The sequence below is a fragment of the Quercus robur genome, chromosome 3, assembly GCF_932294415.1.
Source record: "Quercus robur chromosome 3, dhQueRobu3.1, whole genome shotgun sequence".
Lineage (NCBI taxonomy): Eukaryota > Viridiplantae > Streptophyta > Magnoliopsida > Fagales > Fagaceae > Quercus > Quercus robur.
The window spans coordinates 19693726-19716643 of NC_065536.1; the positions used below are offsets into that span (position 1 = coordinate 19693726).

General features: G+C 33.6%; 1 protein-coding gene across 1 annotated transcript; it reads left to right on the plus strand.

Moving 5' to 3' along the window:
- The first annotated feature begins 4322 nt into the window (after positions 1–4322).
- On the plus strand, positions 4323–12916 carry LOC126717425 (transcription factor UNE12-like). The gene is made up of 7 exons (XM_050419171.1): positions 4323–5232; positions 6334–6435; positions 9286–9402; positions 9949–10014; positions 10980–11045; positions 11588–11665; positions 12210–12916. The coding sequence occupies exons 1-7, from the start codon at positions 4825–4827 to the stop codon at positions 12438–12440; spliced, it is 1068 nt and encodes a 355-aa protein (XP_050275128.1). The 5' UTR covers positions 4323–4824; the 3' UTR covers positions 12441–12916.
- Positions 12917–22918: the final 10002 nt, after the last annotated feature.

Sequence of the window (22918 nt, forward strand, 5' to 3'; positions counted from 1 at the left end):
ATTTCAAAATAAGAAAATTCAAAAAAGAAATTGTAAGAATTTATGTCTTTGTGTGTGTATGTGTGTGTGTGTGTGTGTGTGTGTTTGGCCAATATATGAAGTTCTATTTTTATTAAATTTTGTATAATTTAAGTTTCTTAGTAATCACTCTGAAAAATATTCTTGGAGAAGTCACTGATGATTAGAGCATTGGATGTTTCGGGATTATTTATTTATTTATTTATTTTTATATAAGTAATTGGTGCTACAGACAGTGAGATGTAAAATAGCTAAAAGCCTAAAAACACGTTTTAGAGCAACGGATGGGAATGAACGTCTCAAAATCACGTGCAAGAGGCATTACAATGACCTTAATATTTTTAACTTTCAATTATCTCATAAAATTATTATTTGTGAGTTTGTGATATCATGTATTTTCTTATTATATTACGGGAAATAAGTTATAATGGCCATTTGTTTATTGCACTAGCAATTTTCAACTCTTACCGCAAAGGATATGGTGCAACTTGCCAGTTGCCAAGCTCTTATAAGAAAGACTAAAACGTACAGTACTAATTTTATATCAACTACATAAGAATATAATATATATATATATATATATATATAGATATTCGTAAGAGTTTTGCTTAAGATTAATTGTACATCATGTTCATGTTATTATATTATTTAATAGCTTATTATATTTCTTCAAAATGGAGGATGATATATATAATATTACTGAAAATAAGCCATTTATAATAGAGTAATACTACAAGCACAAATTATTTTAAAATATTTTTACAAAAATGTTGATGTGACCAACCTTTTATTAGTTTTTATCTAGACTTATCATAAATATCACTTTTTCATTTACCAATAATCACTTACTATATTAGCAGTTTGTAAAATTTTTTATAAAATAATTTGTATCTTTAGCATTATTCTTTATAATAACTAATCCATCATTCTCTAATAAAAAGAAAAAAAAAATTAACTACGTTAAGAGCTTTGTAGTTAGTGGTATTACTCGCTTATCTCAATTAGGAGAATCAAGATTCCAATCCTCCCTGCCAAAAGTTTTGTAACTTATGAGGAGAATGTGAGCTCAAGTCTCCATCTTCCATTTATTGTAACAATTGAATAAAAAAAAAGTTTAAATCCTCTATTATTGTGAGGAAAAACAATAATAGTGTGGTATAAATATCATAAGATATAGAATCTTTTCTACCATTTTTTCTTTTAGATAAATGTCGAAGGTAAATATGGAAAATGAATGACGGAGGTGGATATAGAAGTAAGACACGAAATATGTTTACTTATTAATTACAACAAATGGTAGAGGGTGGATATAAATGCTAATTCTATTAATAAAAGAATCCAGTGGATATCATAGAGTTACTAAACTCTTGTAATATCCATTGTAAGGACTCAATTTGTAACGATCTCAAATTCGTATTGGGTTCGGACGTTAAAGGCCCAAACAATAAATTTGTAGAGCGTGGATGTCAAAGAACTAGGTTAACTCTGAAAAAAAAAACGATTAAACTTCACGTTTATAGATAGATTAGCATTGATATCACGATCAATTTCTCCTTGAAATAAGTTCAGTTCTTTATTTCATAAGATTTTCTTCTAAATACTCTCTGTTTTCAAGTTCCGATTTCTTCTCAATGTGTTCTTCCATGTTATATACTGCCCTCTTGGTGTCATCTTCACCACACACGTGTAAGTTGGGTTCGGGGGATCCCTTCTGTCCCATCCAACGGAGATTCTGGTCTTTTACCCTTGATTTTTTAAAAAAATTGACAATATGCCCCTGTTTGCAAACTATATAGGAGTGTGCCCCTGTTTCGATACTCGATTATCCTAAAATCGTGTTCAATTAAATACTCGATTTGTAGAAAATCAAGTTATGCCCGATCAAACTTTAAAAAATATATAAAAAGAAAAAAAAATTGCATGGAACTCGAGTTTCAGGAAATCGAGTTCCATGCGAAAAAAAATTTTATAAGTGTGATCGCGCCATATTCAAGGAGACCTATAGTGGCGTTTTTAAGCCCTATAGTGACGTTTTAAATCACTATAGCGGCGTTTTTCTGCAAAATTTTTTTATAAGTCCCATACCAGGTTCAAGGGGCCCTATAGTGGCGTTTTTAAGCCCTATAGTGACGTTTTAAATCACTATAGCGGCGTTTTCCTGCAAAATTTTTTTATTAGTGTAATCGCCCTGTTCTGGGAGCCCTATAGTGGCGTTTTTAAGCCCTATAGTGACGTTTTAGGGCCATATAGCGGCGTTTTCCTGCAAAATTTTTTTATAAGTCCCCATACCAGGTTCAAGGGGCCCTATAGTGGCGTTTTTAAGCCTTATAGTGACGTTTTGGAACTTGACTTCCCTAAAATCGAGTTCCATGCTTTTTTTTTTTTTTTTTTTTTTTTTTTTTTTTAGTTTTATTCGGCATAACTCGATTTTCTATGAATCGAGTATTTCATTGAAACTCAATTTTAAGTTAATCGAGTATCGAAACAGGGGCATATCCCTATATAGTTTCGAAATAGGGGCATATTGCTAAATTTTTTAAAAATTAAGGGCAAAAGGCTAGAATCTCCCCCATCCAACACCTCTTGGAACCTCCAACTAGCAGCTGTAAGGCTGCCCCATCACTATTCAGACATCACCTCCACATTAATGCGGTCAGAGAGTTGGTTGAGAGGCAATTAATGTGGAGGCAGCTATTGTTAAAGATATTTGTTTAGCTTTTCATTCTTATCCTTGGTCCCATGTCACACCTTCAGTGGTAATGTAGCTCTGAGGTGTGTTTGCAATAATGTGGCGTTCAGGTCGTCCTCGGACTCATACTGCTGAGAAGGATTTTGTCTTCGGACGAATACTGAACTCACCTCATGTGATATCTACTCTCCGTTTCATTTTGGTTACCCTTATGACCTGATATGGGCCTCTTCAGATGGTTTTACCTCCTCAGATGGGCCACAGGCCCAATTAACACGATTTTAATAATTTATTGATTATCCGGCCCCCACATCCATAATTAATTGATTTGTAACATAAAATGAAAAATTATAAGAGAAATTGAAATAAGTTTGAGAGAGGTCCAAATTATTTAGCCCAAGAGCAAAAATTATTGTCAAAAAGTGCTCAAAAAAAAAATAAAAAATAAAAACAAAAAAACAAAAAAAAAAATTTCAAAAGAAATTTGAGAGTTCTAATTAGCTTAATCGGTGAAATTTTTAGTTTTTGGACAGAAGATTTGGGATTGAATCCTACTTATTCCTAAAACATTTCAGTTCAAATCCTACCATATTTGCATATGAAAAAAAATTCAGCAGGATTTTTACAAAATAGGGTAAAATAAAGTTAACATCCCTAAGCCTTGGGCTAATACTAGTTGAGTCCAAGAATTTTTAAAATTGCTCAACTTGATCTCTGATTAATACTGTGAGAGAGATGAGAAAAATAAGTAACGGTTTAGGGTTCTAGTTGGATTTAGAAGCCAAATTGGTTAGTTTTGAAAAGTCTTGAACTTGGTTAGCATTAGCCTAAATTTGTTTAGCATTACAGCATTCACATCAGCTTGTGCAAAAATTTCTGTCTGTTTTAGCATAAAAATTTACCTTTTTCTATTATACATGCCCACTTTTCAAAACACTGAACATAAAATTATCTATTTTACACTATATTTCATTAAAATATTAATTTTCTTGATTTTTTATAACTATTTCTCTTCCTTCACATATAACAAACATTGTCGACTCTATTCCTTCATTGTTGAAATACATAAAGAAAAAAAAAACAATTAAATGTAAAATGAATAATGCTAGTGTAAATTTATAGAATTACTATAGAAAATTTGTAAATTTACATAATTATACATGGACTATTGTGAGTCATTTTTTTAAAACTATATAAATTCTACACAATAATTTATAATACGAATTTTTTTTAGGAAATATTATGTAGACGTGAATGCTCTTAGCAATCATGTCTTAAATATATTAGAACCCATTTATTACCGTTGTTTAAACAACAGTTTTCAGTATTTAAATAATATTACATATATTTTCACATATTTTTTCATTTATATATATTTCTAAAAAATATAAATAACATTATTAGAAATCTCTTATCAAACCTGCCTTGTACTATACAAAATATAATTGAAGAAAAAACACACATCACGCTCTTTACAAGCGGGTGGTTCTATTTGTTACTCCATCGCACAGATAAAATAAAAATTAAAAAAAGAGAAAAAGAAAAGAAAAACAATCCAACTTTCCCATTCGTCTGTATCTGTGTCTCTCTTTTCTCTTAAAACCATATATCTATCACACACACTCACACACACAGACAGAACACAGCAGAGAAACCACTCACAAGTCAGACCCAAAAGCCAAAAAAACCCACTCCCCAGCTAAAATACCGAGCGTTTTCACAACCAGAGAACATACTTCTCTCTCTCTCTCTCTCTCTCTCTCTCTCTTTTAAGACAGTACCAAATTATAAAACAAAGAAGAAAAACCATTTACAAAAACACTAATTCTTGGAACCCCAAATCCACTTTCCGGGTTATCGGGCTCCGGATCTGCCACCCATTTCCCCAACACCCACCACCACCACTTTTTCTCGGCCTCCACAACCCCATATAGCCCCCACCTTTAATTTCATCACTTCACAAACTTCCCTCCCAAACCCACATAGCAAAAACACACAACCTAGTAAATATACCAAAGCCTTGCAAAACCTACTGTTTCTGACAGGCTTATAGAGTATAAGAGTAGCGTTGGTTGGAATTCTCTTTCTTTTTGTGGGTGATAATACTGATAGATATTATGGCGGGCAATCCGCCAGAGGGCTTAGGTGATGATTTCTTTGAGCAGATCTTGGCTGTGCAGCCTACATATACAACCAGTGAAGCAGCAGCAGTAGCTGGGTATGGAGGTGGAGAAGTGGGGTCCATGCCCATGGTTTTGCAGTTGGGGTCTGGTGGTGGTGGTGGTGGTGGTGGTGGTGGTGGAGATGGTGGTGGTGGGAGTGGTGGTGGTGGTGGCGGTGGCGGGTTGAGAGGGATGAACTTAGGGATGGGTATGGCACCACCTTTGGGGTTGAACTTAGAGCAACAACAACAGCATGGTGGGTTTTTGAGGCAGGAGAGGTTTAGAGAAGAGGTTGTTGATGGTAATCATAGTAACAGTCATATTAATAATGGTTCTTCTTCTTCTGCTACTCATGGAATCAATGTAAGTCTCTCTTTTCTTTTCTGGGTGTGTGTGGGGATTGGGCTATAGCTAGAGCTAGCTAGCTAGCTAGCTTGGTCTTGGTTCGGTGGTAGGATTTGCATGTCATTTTTTTAATTGTGTGAGGTTAAAAGTGTCATGTTAGTGGAACTGTCTGTCTGTCCCTATTCCATTCTCTATTTTTCTAGAGTTGGGGACTTGGAAGTGTCAATTGGATTATTGGAGATTGACTCCCAGAGAGTCCGAGTCCCTTGGTTTTAGTTGGATTAGCAACATGGCATGTCATTTTTTGTAACTTTAAGGTGAAACTTCCATGTCCTTGCTCTCTCTTTCTCTAGTGGGGAGTGCCGAATGGACTACACGGTAGACACCCTTGTTTTTGACATGTCATATTTGTATCTTTTTGGTAAAAGTAAAATTGTCATGCCCTAGAGCTCTCTCTCTCTCTCATGTCATTTTGTATTTGTTTGAGGGTAGGATTTTCATGTTGATAGAGAGCTCTTTCTCTCAGTGTCTCATGGGGGTGTGATGGTCTCGTGAGATGAACCTGTTTGCCTGTTTGAATTGGCTTTTGGGTTGTCATTTTTGGACTTGTCTGAGAGGACAAAGTTGTGGTGTAAAGAAAGAATGGGAATATGGGATTAATGGGGGCTCTTTACTATTGTTTATGCCATATTTGGGAAATATACTGGGTTCTTAGGAGCGAGGAAAACCATGGAAGCTGGATATTTTGGCTGCTAAAAGAAAATACTGCTATTATTCGCCTTTTCTTTTGCTCATAAAATTTGAAATCCTTTACCGGGTTTTACGTGAAAACTCTCATAAACTTTCAGCTGTGATCTGGCTGTGAATTTGACATTCCCATTTCTTTATCCTCTTGGGTATAGATGTGAAAGACTCTTCCCATGTTTCCCTTCACTTAAGTTTGTAGCTGGGGATTTGAAAATTTGTTCCCTTGTTTTCCTAGTAATTTAATTTTACGCGTTATCTACCATGATAAAAAAGAAAAAGAAAAATAATAATGGTGGATCTTTGTTAAAGAGTATATGTTTGCAAAATGATGGGGTTTGGAGAATTTAGTGTTTTGTACTTTGGTTGTGGCAGGAAAGAGATTCGGTGCACATGACAAGTTTGTTTCCTGCGTTTGGACAAATGCAAGCTCAGTCACTCCGGCCAACAGCACCACCTCCATCCCAACTACACCAGGTAATTACTTTAGAAGTTAGAACCCAATTCCCCCCAAATTCTTTTTTTAACCATCAACTTTTTATTTCGTAATGCTCGGTTGGTAAGATTTGACTCTCGAGAATTTTAGATTTTCCTTAGTTTATATATATATATAAAAGAGAATTTAAACACTGGAATGTTTTTATTAAAACTTTATTAAAAAGACTCATGGCCTATCTATTTGAATTCTTAAGGAAGGTGATTATAAAATTCGATAGGTTCTAAGAAATTAGGTATTAGTTTTAAAGATTTTGAGTGTTTAATGTAAAATTAATGATGATAAACCACTTCATGCGGTAATTATGGTTAGTATGACCTAATAAGGAATGTTAACCGGTAAGTGCAAGACATAGGAGTTTAAAAATTGTTAGTTTATTTTTTTGGAGATAGGTAGGTATAGGAGTTTAAAAAATTGTTAGTTTATTTTTTGGAGATAGGTAGGTAACGGGGAGGGAGAGGTGATGATTGAATCACGTATATAAAACTTTACAAAATATGGTAGTACCTAAAAATATGTGAATTTTGTATTTCTCCAACAATAGGAATTGAGATATCTCGACATTTTTAAAATTTAAAGTCTCACAATATCAATCAACCTAACACCTATAATTATACTAACTTTCAATAAAATCTCACATTAATTTTATAATTTGTTAAACTAAAAGAGCATGAATCGTGCATCATTGGAATAACCAAAAACATAAATAAATAAATAAATTCTTTTGATTGTTTTTAAGAACTCAAACCAAAGGGGCCGTGTCCGTTTGATATGCGGAAATTTGGCTTTTTGCCTAAAGTTGGGTAAAATATAAACTTGTATTTGAAAAGGTCTACTTATAAAAAAGTTGTAAAAAATAATCAAGATAAGTTAAAAAGCAAAATAATGAAAAAGTGGGTGCCAATTCACTGATTAAATTAAGTTCAAGTCTCCAATCTCACTAGGAATTGACTTTGTTAAAAATAATAAATTAATAGGTGGGTGCTTTAGTCCCATTCGAGTTTGAAAAGATGTTTTACCAAAAGCCATACAAAAGATCAAAGATTCAATCTAGGCATGTGTCGCGTAGAGTACAAAGTTTTGTAGTCTTGTAGTAATGTTTATATTCGATGCGTTTGTAAGAAGCATCTCGCATGTTGGTCAATCCTCACTTTGCACAAGAATATGACATTTTCACTTTACTAATGATAATAACAATTCTATAATTTCCCAAAAAAAAAAAAAATCAAGAATTAATGGTGCTTTGCCTGAATTCCAAATTCTTTATATTATTATTAAAAAATAGTCACTCTTTTATTCCATAAAAGCAAATTCATATATTTTATTCACTCTGAAAAAGGAGATTTATTTTCTAACATACTTTTTATCTTTTAAAATCCTTTTATACGGGTATGGTCGTTGAATAGTTATATTTATGAAAGAATATTATTGCTTTTAAAAGTTTTAATAATTGGCTGTGCTTTCAACGCGCTTAGAGGGAGCGTGGGGACCTCTCTTTTTCTAGTGGAAAGTGACGGAATGGTCTCTTACACGTGTGAGGTTTCTAAGCGTGTGGGGCTGTGAAATTTTATGTCATATACTTTTTGAGGGACTTTTTGGTCCTTTTGGGACTTTGTAGTGGTATTCATTGTCAATCACTATTAAAAAGGTTGATGAGACTAGGAGCACCCTCTACGCGCCTCCGAAATTTTCAATACGCGTGGGAGCACGCGCATTTTTTAGGTTGACTATATTGCAATTTTCTTTGAGTCCTAGGAAATGGAATAGGCCAAATGTTTGACTTTTAAGGAGGACTTAAGATTGGTTCAGCCAAACTACTCTATGGTGTATACTATTTTGCGCACTTCCTTGCCAAAATTTGGGGTCTTCAATTTGATGTTTTGAATATTTCAATATTTTTAATTGATTGGTACAACTTTTATTTATATAAATAAAAGAGTCAAAATTTAGTTTAATTTGAATTGAATGTGAAGGCAACTAACTTTTCTTATATTAGCTTGCAAATGCATTTTCTTTGCTGGGATTTTGGGTCAAGTATTAAGAAAGTGGCTGAATATGTTCTTGTGTGAGATTGTATTGAATTTGACTGGTCCTATAATGGATTTGGTCATTCCAAAGCAATTGGATGCCCCATATTCAAATTCAAGGCAAAACCTTGTGCAAAATGTTCTGTTGCTTTTTCTTTGTTCCTAGTGTAACCATGTGATGGGATATTACCCAAAAAGTTAACATGAACATGCTTATTGATTCCCTAAGATGGCTGTCCACCATGGTATGTCTATATGAACCTGATTAAAATCTATAATTGAAAGAATGTTTTGAAATGTCTAGAGAGAATCATATTGATTCGATGATGTCAAATCACAATGGAATAAAAAATATAAACCGGAATATTATGATGAAGCTTACAAGTAATTTGACTTTTAATAATGTGAGATTTCATGAGAATACAATACTTCAGTTTTTGTGCATTAATTTGACAACCATTTAGTGATCAACTAGGGATGGATGTCTTTTGATCAGCCATGAACATTACTAGACTACATGATACCAATAACACCGGCCTATACACATAAAGAGTTAAATTGCTAATATAATTACTCAAGTATCTTCCAATCCTTTGGATTCGTCATGTATTTTAATCAACTGATTTTGAGTCTCCCGTGAATTTTATTATATATATAATGTTCTCACGTTGATAAGTTGATGGCTTTCCTGGAATTTCTGCTTTATGAAGCTTGTAGGTCTTATTTGGTGGATTTTCTTGCATTTTACTTTTCATGTTTACCATTATTTATTATTTGACACAATCTCTATTATTGATATGGCAGTTCCATAGCCAACCAACACATGGGCCGGGTGTTGCTGCACCACATCCACCTGGAATCCGCCCAAGGGTGCGTGCAAGACGAGGGCAAGCCACAGATCCCCACAGTATTGCTGAACGGGTAAATTTGATTGCTGTTTTTAAGAGAACTATTCAATGTTAGGTTTCATTTTTGTCAAGAATCAGTATAAGTAAAGCAACAATTTCCACCACATTTAAGATGGAACATAATTCTAAGATGTCATCCTCAAAGAGCTGGTTGTTATTCACTTGTGGAATTTTGTTAAGACTGTAAAGTGGTTTCACTGTTAGCATAAGTACGGGGTTGACTAACTGCTTGTAGTAATTGAAAAATGCTAAACTTATTTCAAATGGTGGTGTCCCACGGTTCCTCTTTAATCTGAGGTATTATATGTTAAGATGAGGTTTATAAATATAAAATGCAAAATAAGAAAAGCAAATAAGGTTAAAGAATAAAGATTGGAAGTTAGTGATGACACATAATGAAGGTTAATTCCATCCCTATTCTACAGCAATATGCATTACTATGTTGCTCCACAGTATTAAGATTGATATTACAATATTAGTAATATTGATGATATTAACAATATATCTAAGTCAAAGATTCATTATGACATACCAACTTTTGCTTCTCTCTTCTATGCAGTTACGTCGGGAAAGAATTGCGGAAAGAATGAAGGCTTTGCAAGAATTGGTTCCCAGTGCCAACAAAGTTAGTGCCTTCTCAGTGCAGCTATTTATAGCCTCGCTTTTTATTTATTGAAAAATGTTATCTGCAATTGGTTTTAGAGAAATATTAGATTAGTTACTCTTATTGATAAAGAACTTAACTAAGCAAATACAATTAATGATAAGAAAAAAAGAAAAAGAGAGGCATTTTAAATTTAATGAGGCTCACTTTCATAAATGTGTTTTTTTAGGTTATTATTTTAGCATGTTCTGGAAACAATCTTGTCTTAACCAAATGATACTTTTACAGGAAAAAATGATTTGCTTCTTTTGTCAAGATTTTATGTTTAAAATTTCTAGCTCAGATGTGCGAGTTTTGACCCTGACTATTGACACAATCGAATAATTTGCATATGCATGTAGAGAGTGCTCTGTCAATCGTATGGTATGGTAGCATCATTCTTTATAGAAGAGATGATCTGCCTGACTTCAGGAAGAGTTCAGTGCAAACTTTCCAAAAATGCTAAGGACTATCTGGCTAAATTGTTATGTTTTTTTTACAGATTCATACTAATGGGGTTAAAACATCATCATATGATTCATAAGTTGATTACTGAAATTAAATTCACAAGAAATTTCCAGGATGTGGTTCCTTTTCTTTCTCTTTTCTTGTAAAGTTAAAGGTGGACATAATTCTTAGGTGCCAAATTGCCATGAAGGTAATTAACATCTAACTATCTGTTGGCAGTGAAACACTGCATTCTAGGAATGTGTGATTAACAGTTTGAAATTAGTGATGATTGGCCGGAAGATAAAATCATTAGTAGTTGGACTGTAACTGTAAATGTTGTAGATGTTATAGACATTCATGATTCATTTTATATACCTCACAAGAAAAGTTCAAGGAAGTTTTACTTCCTTTTCTTTTTTTCTCTCAGCCATATTAGAAATATGTGTTGCATTTGAGATATATTTACATACAATGATAGCCAATAATATGTTGTGCAGACGGATAGGGCAGCAATGCTCGACGAAATTGTGGACTATGTGAAGTTTCTAAGGCTCCAAGTCAAGGTATTGATATTAAAAATCAAAATGAAATTCCTATCTAGAGAAGATCCACTGTATTCTTTAATATTTCTCAAATAATTTCTGAGATTGGTTAAGCCTCAATTATTGTTAGGAATCTGGACAAGATACAGCTCTCCTGGATGTCTATAACAATCCGTTTTTCCACGCATAATTAGAGCATTTATTGAACTTGTCATTGTTTTCAAAAACCTGTACCAACTTCCTAACTATTGAGTGGTAAAATCTTTCATAGTCTTTAGAATGCCTTTATTACAAGGTAGGTCCCAAATATGTTGACTATCTCAGACATTATTGAAGAATTTCAAGCCTTTTTTATATAAAGCAGTGACAATGTCAAACATGAGGTAACTTCTGTGGTGTCAGAATCTTCAGTCTGCAATGAGGTCATTATTAAATAGGAAAGGATGTGAACTGTTACCACTTTCTTGATTCTGTAATTGACTAATTTTATTTTTCTTGATTTTCTTGTTGGTTTATGTTTCTTCATTTAATACATATCTGATTCCATTGACATTTTGACACAGGTTTTGAGCATGAGCCGATTGGGTGGAGCCGGTGCAGTAGCTCAGCTTGTAGCTGATGTACCCCTTTCATCAGTTGAGGTAACAAACTGGAAGAGCTGTAACTTCAAATTCTTGTTTTTCTGATTTGGTATTCTTTCATTTGTATTATTTTTCTTGTTGCTTGTTGATACCTACTTGTACTATGAGCACAGATTTTATAGTTTGGTATTTACCTACAATGAAACATACATTGGTATTTCAATTTTGATAAATAATGATACTACCAAAAGCTTAAATTATTAGAAAATGGTTAATTTAAACATTTAATAAATGCGGCCCAACACTTGAGATTTTTAACATTTTAAAGATATGGTTTGAACTCAAGGTCATCGGCTTTGCTACTTTAATACATTGTTATTAGGAAAGAGTGGATCTGATCATAATTCTAACAGTTTAGGTGATTAATTAAATCAGTATTTGCATTTAATTATGCATGACCTACTTTGTTGTATATAAAAGTTTTTGACATGCCATTCTTGTCTGAATCTAAAAATGGTTCAATAAATTGTCTGCCTCCTTCTGTCTCTAGTATTTTCATGTTTGTTGCTTTTATGTATTCACTTTTGATATGCGTGTAATGCAGGGTGAGGGCATTGAAGGTGGAACAAATCAACAAGCTTGGGATAAGTGGTCAAATGATGGCACAGAACAGCAAGTAGCAAAGCTGATGGAAGAAGATGTAGGAGCTGCCATGCAATTCCTTCAGTCCAAGGCTCTCTGCATCATGCCCATATCGCTTGCTTCTGCAATTTTTCGGACACATCAACCGGATGCACCAACACTTGTTAAGCCCGAATCAAACACCCCTTCATAGACCCCAACAACAATGTGCAATTGCACGTGCCCCGTCTTTGACTCCCAGTGTGCCTCTGGGTCCCAAATTCCTGTATTAGTCCAGCTTTTACTCATCACAATGAGTATTTTATAGTGTAGATTCTAACTCCTTGATGGAGAAACAATCAGGTCAGAGTAACTGTTCATTCTTTTTCCCAGTTTCGTCAAACTAGGAGTGCTTCTCATGCCTGGAAGAAAAAACCCGAGGCACTTGATGTCCTTGCCATAGTCAAGTCCAGGAAGGAATTTTCCAAAGCTGAATGGATGTGCTTCTCTTCTAGTATCAGTGGTGGGGTTAGTGGTTGATGACCAAAATATTGGTGGTAGTGACTCCTTTATTTCTTTTTTGGATAATGGGTTGTGGGGCATTTAAAAGGGACAGATGGGTATGTGTATGATGTATTTAGAGAAATTTTTAATGCAAGTTGAAATAGATTTGGTTGATTGTCTCGTAAAGTTATGTTGGAAGCTTCTGGTTTCAAAAGAAGATATTATTGTTTTTCTTTCAATATTTATAGATGAGCTTGTTTTTTTATACAAAAGTGAATTGAGCCCTTTTTCAAATTTAGTGGATGATTATTGATCAAGGGAAAGTTATTGGAGAGTAGGAGAGAGAATAGAAAATTCTTTCTAGCAAATTGATGGTGTCATTTTCACTCCATGCGATTCACTTTTTACTTGAGAAAAGAAAAATCATTTGTTCCTGGACTTGAATGGCTGTAACCAAACAAACTAATAGAGTTTTGAATGTTAATTTATTGGACATCAAATAGTTATTGTACAATTAGAATTGAAATTCTTGTTAAGTCTGCAATTGGTTTCCATGAATCAGTAATGAAAATACAGTATTGTGTTTGCTTTCTTGATGTGCTGAATTAGTGTCTATTGAGAAACTGTTCGAGCAGATAGAAAGTGCCAGGAAATTCATGAAACCTAGTTGTAAAATTTTTTAGAATGCTTTGCCTCTTCAGGGGAACCGGATATGACTTCAGCTTTCAAGGTCAAGGTATAAGATGCAAGTCATGTAACTGAGCTTTCTAACCTGAACCTGAACCCGAATCCAACCTAGGTGGTGCAAATGAATCATAAGAGAACCACTACATGTTATGCAAGTAGGGTGCACTCTATTGTGAAGGAGTGAGTACTGAATATTTGCTTATAAAGTTGCAACTTGTAAGTGCTTAAGCTACCTTGAAGGTTAAAATAATCCTTTGTAGGTTGCCTTGACAATAACATCTATAAGCTTCTTCTATTTGTCTCCTTCATCAATCCAACAAAATGCAAGGAAACTTTGAACCTGCGGGCTTGGCCTATTTGAAATAGGTTGGGACTAATATATATCTCACTTATTTTTTTGAATTATTCCCTTTGGTGTATGCAGTCCTTTTATCCCACACACACCAAGTTATTTTAGGAAGGAATTCCTTGGAGGTGGTTTCAAGATACCAGTAAGAAGTTTTGAATCCAAGATCTCATGGATATCATGAGGCCTTAGGAATCACTTAGCTAACCCCTTGAGGTTAACATGTACCTCTTAATGCACATATCTTGTGAATATATTTTGGCCTCATATTTCAAGCCAATGACCACTATAAATGGATTGCACTAGCTGGACACTAGATTTGTATTTTAAAAAAAATGAAAGAAAAAACCTTGAATCAGAAGTGGTTACAGTGGAGACACTCCATGTGTGATATGTAGAAACTTCATTGAGAGTAAAGACCAGTCAGACCATACTCTCTTTGAGTGTTCTTTGACTAAAAGACTATTCTTTGGAAGGAGGTCAATCAATGGGGAATCGAAGATTTCAGGGAAACAATTTCAGTCATTCTTTGGAAGCTAACATTGGCTGCAGAAATTTATAATATTAGTTCTTGATGGTCATATAAAAAACTAAGGATGCAATGCCACAAATGATCAGATTGGGAATCCAAAAATAAAATAAAATGATCAAGACTGGATGTGAACTGAGCTTGAATTGAGTTTTGTAAAGGGGTGAAGAATTCAATCTAAGAACAGAGTCTTTTGTGGTAGATGGAGAGTGTCCTTAACAATAATTTAGAAAGGAGGCTTAGCGTGCGTTTGTACAAGTTGTTGGAAAATGGTGTTTTAAGTTTAAAATAAACATTTGAAAAAATTATGAGGAGTTGTGGTCGCAAAACATAGTTTTGGGTTTGGAAAATGCTTTTTTAAACTCCCAAAACATCTAACCAAATGGCTCCTCAATACTGTTAAGCCAAATAAATCACTTAGAGAATAAGGCTACCTGTTATATTCCACTAAGTTGTATTTTTTTTGCTGTTGTTAAGTTCTGCTTGTTCATTAGAGCATTTGCAGCAGTGTAGCTATAATGCTATAATGCTAAAATTTAGCTTCACAAACACAAAAACCTTGCTACAGTAGTGGAGCTAAATCTAAAAAATTTAGCTCCATTGCTACAGTGTACATCTATAAATAGATGTGTACTGTTCATAACATTTAAAAGAAAAAAAATATTATTTTATTAAATTTCTCTCTCCTCTTCTATTAAATTTTTTTTTCCTTTTTCTTTCTTTTCTCTCTCTCTCTCCGGCTTCTCTTCTTTCTTCCTCTTTCCTTCTCATTTTTTTTTCTCTCCCTCGTCTACTCTCTGCTTCGCGCCATCGCCGATCTTCATCATTTTGGATCTTCAACGTCGCCGATTCATCATTGATCTTCATCGTCGTTGCCCAGTTGCCGTCCCACGCCACTAACCCATCTCGCCTTCATCGAACTCAAGCGCGCCACGGACCCATCGAAGCTCTATGCTAGGTCAAGGCGGCAGTAAAACGATGCCATGATCGACGATGGCGGGAATTCTGGGTTTATGGGTTTTGGATTGCTGGGTTTGTGGGTTTTTGGGTGTTTGATTTTTTTTGGGTTTGGTTGTGATTGTGGTTGAAATGGCGGTTTGGTGGCTGTGTTGGTGGTGATTTGGTAGCTATGGTTGTGGTTGCTGTGGGCTGTGTTGGTGGTTGTGGCTGTGTTGGTGGTGGTTTGAATTTTTTTTTTTTTTTTTTTTTTTTTTTTTTTCTTGCCGTGGGCTGTGTTGGGTTATGGTTGTGGCTGTGTTGGTGGTGGTCACATGAAGGTTGTTGCCGTGGGCTGTGGTTGTCACATGAAGGTTGTTGCTGGTGGAGTGTGTGGCTGTGATAATTGTGTGTAGTGAATATATTATTTTATTGTAGTGAGATGGATTATTTTATTGTAGTAGTTATATTATTTTATTGTATTGAAAGCTAAAATAGATCCACTACTGCAGCATGTGTGTAGGTGAAATAGATAAAGTAACTTTTGGTGGAGCTAAAAAGTTAAATTTTTAGCTCCACTGCTGTGGATGCTCTTATTTGATTGTACATTGGATTAGCTTGTAGTTTTGTTAATAAAACTTACTCATTCAGCAAAAAAAGAAAGCCTTCTCAGTAGTACAGCAAAATAGTGTTTTCACATAGGGTAATACTTCCATTTTTAATTTTTTTTGGTTTACTAGAGTCTAGAGGTCTACTAAATTTGACACCAATGCAATTGGGCATGATTCTTCTGTATCTTTGTACTATAACCATGATCTTAGTACAAGAAATTCTATTGCTGAAAATACAAGACAAACAAAATAGTCAATAGGTAGGAGGATAAAACACGGTGAGTCATATAGAGTGGTCCGTCCGCAACTGCATATGTTGAAAAAGAAGATTTGATAGCCCAACGACAGTCCTATCACCGACACCTACATACATACAGGGATACCACCTTATTTTCAAACCTGGTGGCTCCATTGATTGCCACTCCTGAGGAGGATATCTTATGATAAATACATTTGGAATAATTAACACATCCAGTTACCCAATAAATAAAGATTAATGATAATATAAAACCTATGGCTTCTAAACAATTCCAGATTCTTTCCAATATTATTATTATTAATTTTTTTTTTTAAGAAGTATGACTGTTCTCAATAAATAAGCTATTAGTATTGTTTTATTTTTTATTTCTTAATGGAATATTAGTTAATTAGTCCATGTTATTTTTGTTATTTGAAATTTGAATGTACATTTTTGCCTTTCGTTTTTTACAACATATAAATTGTGAGCATCTTAATAATTTTTAAATAACATGAGTTATAACATTATTGCTACAAGTCTTAAAAGTTTGGATGAGAATTATTTAAACTAGTCACAAATCCACGTGACGTATGAGAAAATGTAATATAATTATTTCATAAAAATGTAAGATATAATTTATAGGTTAAATAGTGCATATGTTATTTAAAAGTATTTTCTATTTTTATGCATTCAACGACAATAAATAGTAATTTAATAAAAAAAAGAGTAATTTAATATTATTTTATATAAATGGAGATGATATTATTAAAATGACTTTCAATATATATATACCATAATTGGTTGACTAATTTGAACATATCCAAGAATATTAAAATAATTAAATATATACCCTCATTCCATGGAGCTCATGTAACATATTATATTAAGTTTAAACTATTATATATTTTTATAATTGTAGCATTTGGTTTCCTAATACAAGTATAATGCCTATATTATTGAAACTTGAATATTTATCTTTTTTATTTCCTTTTAATGCCCCATTTTTTAATTTCTTATGCCTATTTTTTTTTTTTTTTTTGTTGTTGTATTTTTTAGCCTAAAACTAAAGAGATTGGTCCAAATAAAATAAATTTTTTTACTTTTCAACCTAAAAATTAAAGGAAAAAAACTTTTTCTGAGCCAAAAACTTATAAGAGAACCAAATAAAAAAATCAATTCAAGGCCCAGATCTCATAAAAAAACAAAAAATTAAGACCCAAATCCTCTGAAAAAGGCCCACTTAGTCCAAAATGGACTAAAGTAGACCGAAAGAAATTTAATGGACCAAAGTAGATCAAATAGACTGAAAATTAAAATCTTTATTTAAAACATGTATATTCTTTACTTTTTATTTCCCCGCAAACTAAAATCATATGTATTCTTTTGGGCCATCTTTAACAAGAAGAGTTAGAATGGCTGTGGACCTACAGGGCAAAACTATTCATACTCATACCAGAAGGCAGAAACAAATGCAATATTTTTGCAAAATCAAACGTACTTTTCATTGTATCATTCAAATACAACAAGAACTGTCCATCCATGAGAGGTTAAATTTTTTTATTCTTTTATCCTACTAAGAAAAAGTATATCCAATAGGCAATAATCCAATCCAAGTATTGGCTGTAAAATATTGGCAAGCAATATTTTAGAGTTGATTAAAATTTGTGGCCCAAGTTAGTGTAAATTAGGCCAGCGGCCCAGAAAGGCTCCAAATTAGAACCTTTTCTCGACCAAAACAGGGAAAATATGGCCCTTTTGGGATTGTTTTTTCAAGAAGTAATTTTTTAATTTGTGGTAAATTACATTTTAAATACCATAATTTAAGTTTAGTTTCAAATTAAACACTGTACTATTAGAAATTTCAAAGTACAGCCATTAAAAAAATGCAGTTAAAGCATAAATTCATTATGCATGATGCTATAATTTATTTGTCCTATTCTAAAAAGTTCCAGATATTATAAGACCATGCTTTATCATCTTCAATAGCGTGGAGATGGTGCATTAGCCCTCTTTTTTTTTTTTTTTTTTACTTTTTTTTTTTTGAGAACAAAAGATACATAAAAGATGATCATATTTAATACATGTCTACGCCTTATTCCTAGGGCTGTAAATGAGCCAAGCTTTATCAAGTAGTGTGTGTTTGAGCTTTGCTTGTCAATAAAAATCAAATGCTCAAGCTTGGCTTGAGCTTGAAATAAGTTTAAAAATAATGTTTGAACTCGAGCTCGTGAGAGTGCCAAAAAGGTTGAGCTCGACTCGGCTTGGCTTGATTAATTAGTCAAGCTTAATATCAAGCTCAAACTTGAGCTTAAGTCAAGTTTTTTAGCTTGGGATCCAAAAAAATTGCATCATCAAATGCTTATATCACCAAAAATCAAGTAAATATATATATATATATATATATATATATTTATATAATATACTCATTTTATCATGCTTCTAACACTTGTGATAGGAAATTGTTTAAATTACAACTTTACATAATTAAATCCATCCATCATCATTCACTGTCTATAGCTTGAGTAATTATTCAAAATACAATTTTTACATCCACATTTGTCATTCGTGCAACTATAATCTTCACAGATTTAAATAAATTATCATTCCAAAACATATATGAATAAACAAGCTATAATTTAATATTCCAAAACATACGTGTAATATCATAATAATGAGTTTATTTAGTAAACATATATCAAGCTCTAAATGAGTCTAAGCTCAGCACGTTTTGTATCAAGCCCAAATGTTCACAAGCTTGTTCATGAACAATTTTTTTTTGCTTGAGCTCGGCTTGTTTATCAAACAAACCTAAAACTAAGGCTTAAGCTTGACTTATTTGTAAACAAATGAACATGAATGAGCTTTTTATCGAGCCAAGCTCGAGTTGTTCATAAATGGCTTGGTTCGTTTACAGCCCTACTTATTCCCTTATCCTTTACCCATTAATAGTTTATTTATTCTGAGGATAAACGACATAATTTCTTTAATAAACTTAATAAACAAAAGCTATGTTAGAATTATGGTTAATGTTAGAATTATTATGGTTAAATGATTAAATTTACAATTTCCAATAGGTTAAGCTTTTGAACAATTTGTATTTTATTATGGTATCAAAGTAGAAGATCTTAAGTTTGATCTCTATTTTCGCTCTACCTCATGATACCATATTTGTAAGGGGTAACCTAAACTTAACTGATATGATAAATGGAAATAGGTTGGATGAATATATTTTTTATTTTTTGGTTTTATGAGATAAGAAAAACACTCAATAATTTAAAGAATAGATAAGCTCACCACAAAAGTAAACCCAAAGGGATATATAGATAACACCACCCAAATGAATTTAACTAAGGTTACAGAAATATTTTGGCTCACCACTCTATGGGATACAAATTAACACCACCCAAGAGATATAGAAACTAATACTCGCCACCCAAAGGAATCCACCCAAGGGATAAGAGATAATTTAGAAGAAATCCATCTTCTGGAAAACAAAAGGTTTTTTTTTTTTTTTTAAATTCTGAAAATACATTTTGAATTTTACTTGATTAAGCCAAAGGGTTAAATAGAGCTTGAAACAGCTCCCTAAGTATAGGAAAACAAAAATAATAATAAATATATTCACTTAACCTGATTAAAGTCAGATATGACTCTTAGGAACTTAGAAACACAATAAAGTATTTGTCTGCCTAGGAGAAAGAAAACATAAAGTCTGATTCATCCTAGGAGACACTAAATAAAGATAATTTGACTTAATTAATAATAAAAATGTTTTATAATAATGGGTTGTTATTCTGATCTTCAAGTAAAGCTTTTGGGCATGGACTGACATTAGGTTGGGCTTGCTAGATCTTAGGACACTCTAGTGTCATTCTCTTCTGCTTGAAAAGGACTTGCACCTAGGTCCACTTGGTCTTCTTGATCTTCATACTAAGGAGAAAGATTAGATACATTGAAGGTTGTTGAAACACTATAATCTTCAGGCAGATCAATCTTGTAAACATTTTCACCAATCCGTTGCAACACCTTAAAAGGTCCATCAGCTCTAGGTTTCAACTTAGAAGATCTTTTGGAGGGAAACCTTTCCTTCCTAAGATGAATCCAAACCAGGTTACCTTCCTTGAAAGTTGTTGGTTTTCAATGCTTATTTGCTTGCTTGCAATTTTCTCATTCTGCTTCCCAATCTTATTTTGGACCTATTCATGTAATTTCTTTATTTCCTTCGCTCTTTCTTCAACATCACTATTGAAATTCTTGGTAATAGAAAGTAGTGTCAATTCAAGTGGTCCAGTAGGATTAAGGCCATAAACTATTTTAAAAAGACTAGTAGTTTGGCTAGTGGATCAATTATAAACAAACTCGGCTTGGGCCAAAAGAAGTTCCCACTGTCTAATGTTCTTCCCCACAAAGTTTTTAAAAAAGATTTCCCACACTTATATTCACAACTTCAGTTTGTCCATCTGTTTGTGGATGGCAAGAAGAGCTGAATTGCAGTGTAGTTCTAAGCTTCCTCCAAAGAGTACGCCAAAAATGGCTTACAAACTTCGAATCACTATTAGAAGTGATAGTTTTTGGAACACCATGACGCTTGACTATTTCTATGAAATACAAATCAACAATAGAAATTGATCAACCACCACCATAATAGAATCCTTGTTTCTTTGAGTTCGAGGCAAACCCAAAACAAAGTTTGTTAAATATAATTTAACAATTCTTGTTAAACTTTATGTTTAACAAGAATTGTTATTTAGTCAAATTCATCAAACAAAGTCTAAGCTAACATCTTCCCATGGAGCCTTGGGAACTGGTAATGGTGTGTGCAACTTGGTGTTTTAACTGTGACTTTTAGCAATTTGGCAAGCTCTATAGCTTCTCACAAGAGACATTACATCATGAGTCAACTTGGGCCAATAGAAGTTTTCTTGCACAAGAGCTAGAGTTTTGTCTCTTCCAAAGTGTCTAGCAAGACCTCCCCCTATGAGCTTCTTGAATAGTTGCTCATCGTAAAGAACATTGAGGGGTGCACAATTTGTTGTCTTTAAATAGAAAGCTTTCTTGCTTCAAGAAATGATTAATATAACCCTTGGAACAATCTTTCCACACATCACCAAAGTCTGGATCATCATTATACAGCTCCTTGAGAACTTCAAAACCAAACACTTGCACCTCCATAGTGTTTAGCAAAAAACGTCTTCTACTCAAGGCATTTGCCATGATTTAGCTTTCTAGACTTGTGTTTGAAAAAAAAGAATAGGGTTGAAGAAATTCATGTCAACTGTTGAGTTTCTGCTGACTATTCAAATACTTCAAAACTTCATGATCATAATGAAGTAGAAACTCATTTGGAAGGAGATAATGACTTCAATGATCCAAGGTTCAAATAATGGCATAGAATATTTTTTCTCACTAAAGAAAACAATAGGCTTACCGTCTTGGCTGATCACAACACCAATTCCCACACCTAAAGCATCATAATCAACTTCTAACAATTTGTTGAAATCTGGAAGTACCAGAATTGGAGCTTCTGTCACTTCTTCTTGAGTAGCTCAAAACTCTTTTGGGTTTCTTCATTCCACTGAAACTTTCCTCCCTTCAAACATTCAGTAACAAGGGCAATAATGTTGCTAAAGTTTTTAATAAAATGCTGATAAAAAGAAGCAAGCCCACAAAAACTTCTAACATCATGGAGAGACTTTGGCATGGGCCAACTGAGTATAGCCTCAATTTTGCTTGGATCCATCTTGATTCAATCACCTGAAACAACATAGCCTAAGAACACAATGTTGTCATTTAGGAAATGACACTTCTTCAAATTTGCATAAAGCTTTTGCTCTCAAAGAGTTCAAAACACCTCATGAAGATGTTTTATATGCTTCTACTGAGACTTGCTATGTACTAAGATGTTATCAAAATACACAACAACAAAGTGACCAATGAATGACTCAAAGACATGATTCATTAAGTGTATAAAAGTACTAGGAGCATTAGAGAGTCCAAAGGGCATTACCATCCACTCATACAACCCTTCTTTAGTTTTGAAAGCTATTTTCCATTCATCACCTAGCCTCATCCGAATCTAATGATAACCGCTGCATAGATGGTCAATCTTTGAGAAAACCATAGCTCCATAAAGCTGGTCAAGAAGATCATCTAACCGTGGAATAGGAAAGTAGTATCGAATGGTAATCTTGTTTACGTCTCTACTGTTAATACACATATGCCATGAGCTATCCTTTTTGCGAACAAGCAGGGTTGGAACAACACAAGGACTCATATTCTCTCTTACAAGGCCTTTTGCTATCAACTCTTCAACCTGCCACCAACTCTTTATGCTCTTTTGGATTCATTCTATAAGCTGGTCTGTTAGGAAAAATAGAACTAGGAACAAGATCAATGCAGTGCTACATATAGGAAAGGGAAAAGAAAAAAAAGAAAAAGGAAGAGGCAATGTGCCCACTGCCTAGGAAAAGTACAAAAAAAGGAAAAAAAAAGAGAGAGAGAGAGAGAGAGAGAGAGAGAGAGAGAGAGAGAAAGGAATTGGACGAATTGTCCATGTGTAAGTGCACATGGGCATTTTTATCCATTGAGTAGCCTCATTTTCTCTCTTCAGTTTTCTTTCCATTTTGGGGAGAAAAGTTTTTGGTGGGCCTGGGGTGAAAACACTTGAGCCCCACCATTTATTTTCCTTCCTCCCCATCTAACCAAACACACTTCAAAAAAGTTTTTCTTCTCATTTTTTTTCCAAAATTTTCCATCCATCTTATTTTACCTCCAAACAAACACACCCTTAATACTACAATAGTACAATAGTGTAGTTAGGCGAGGAGATAGAAATTTTGGT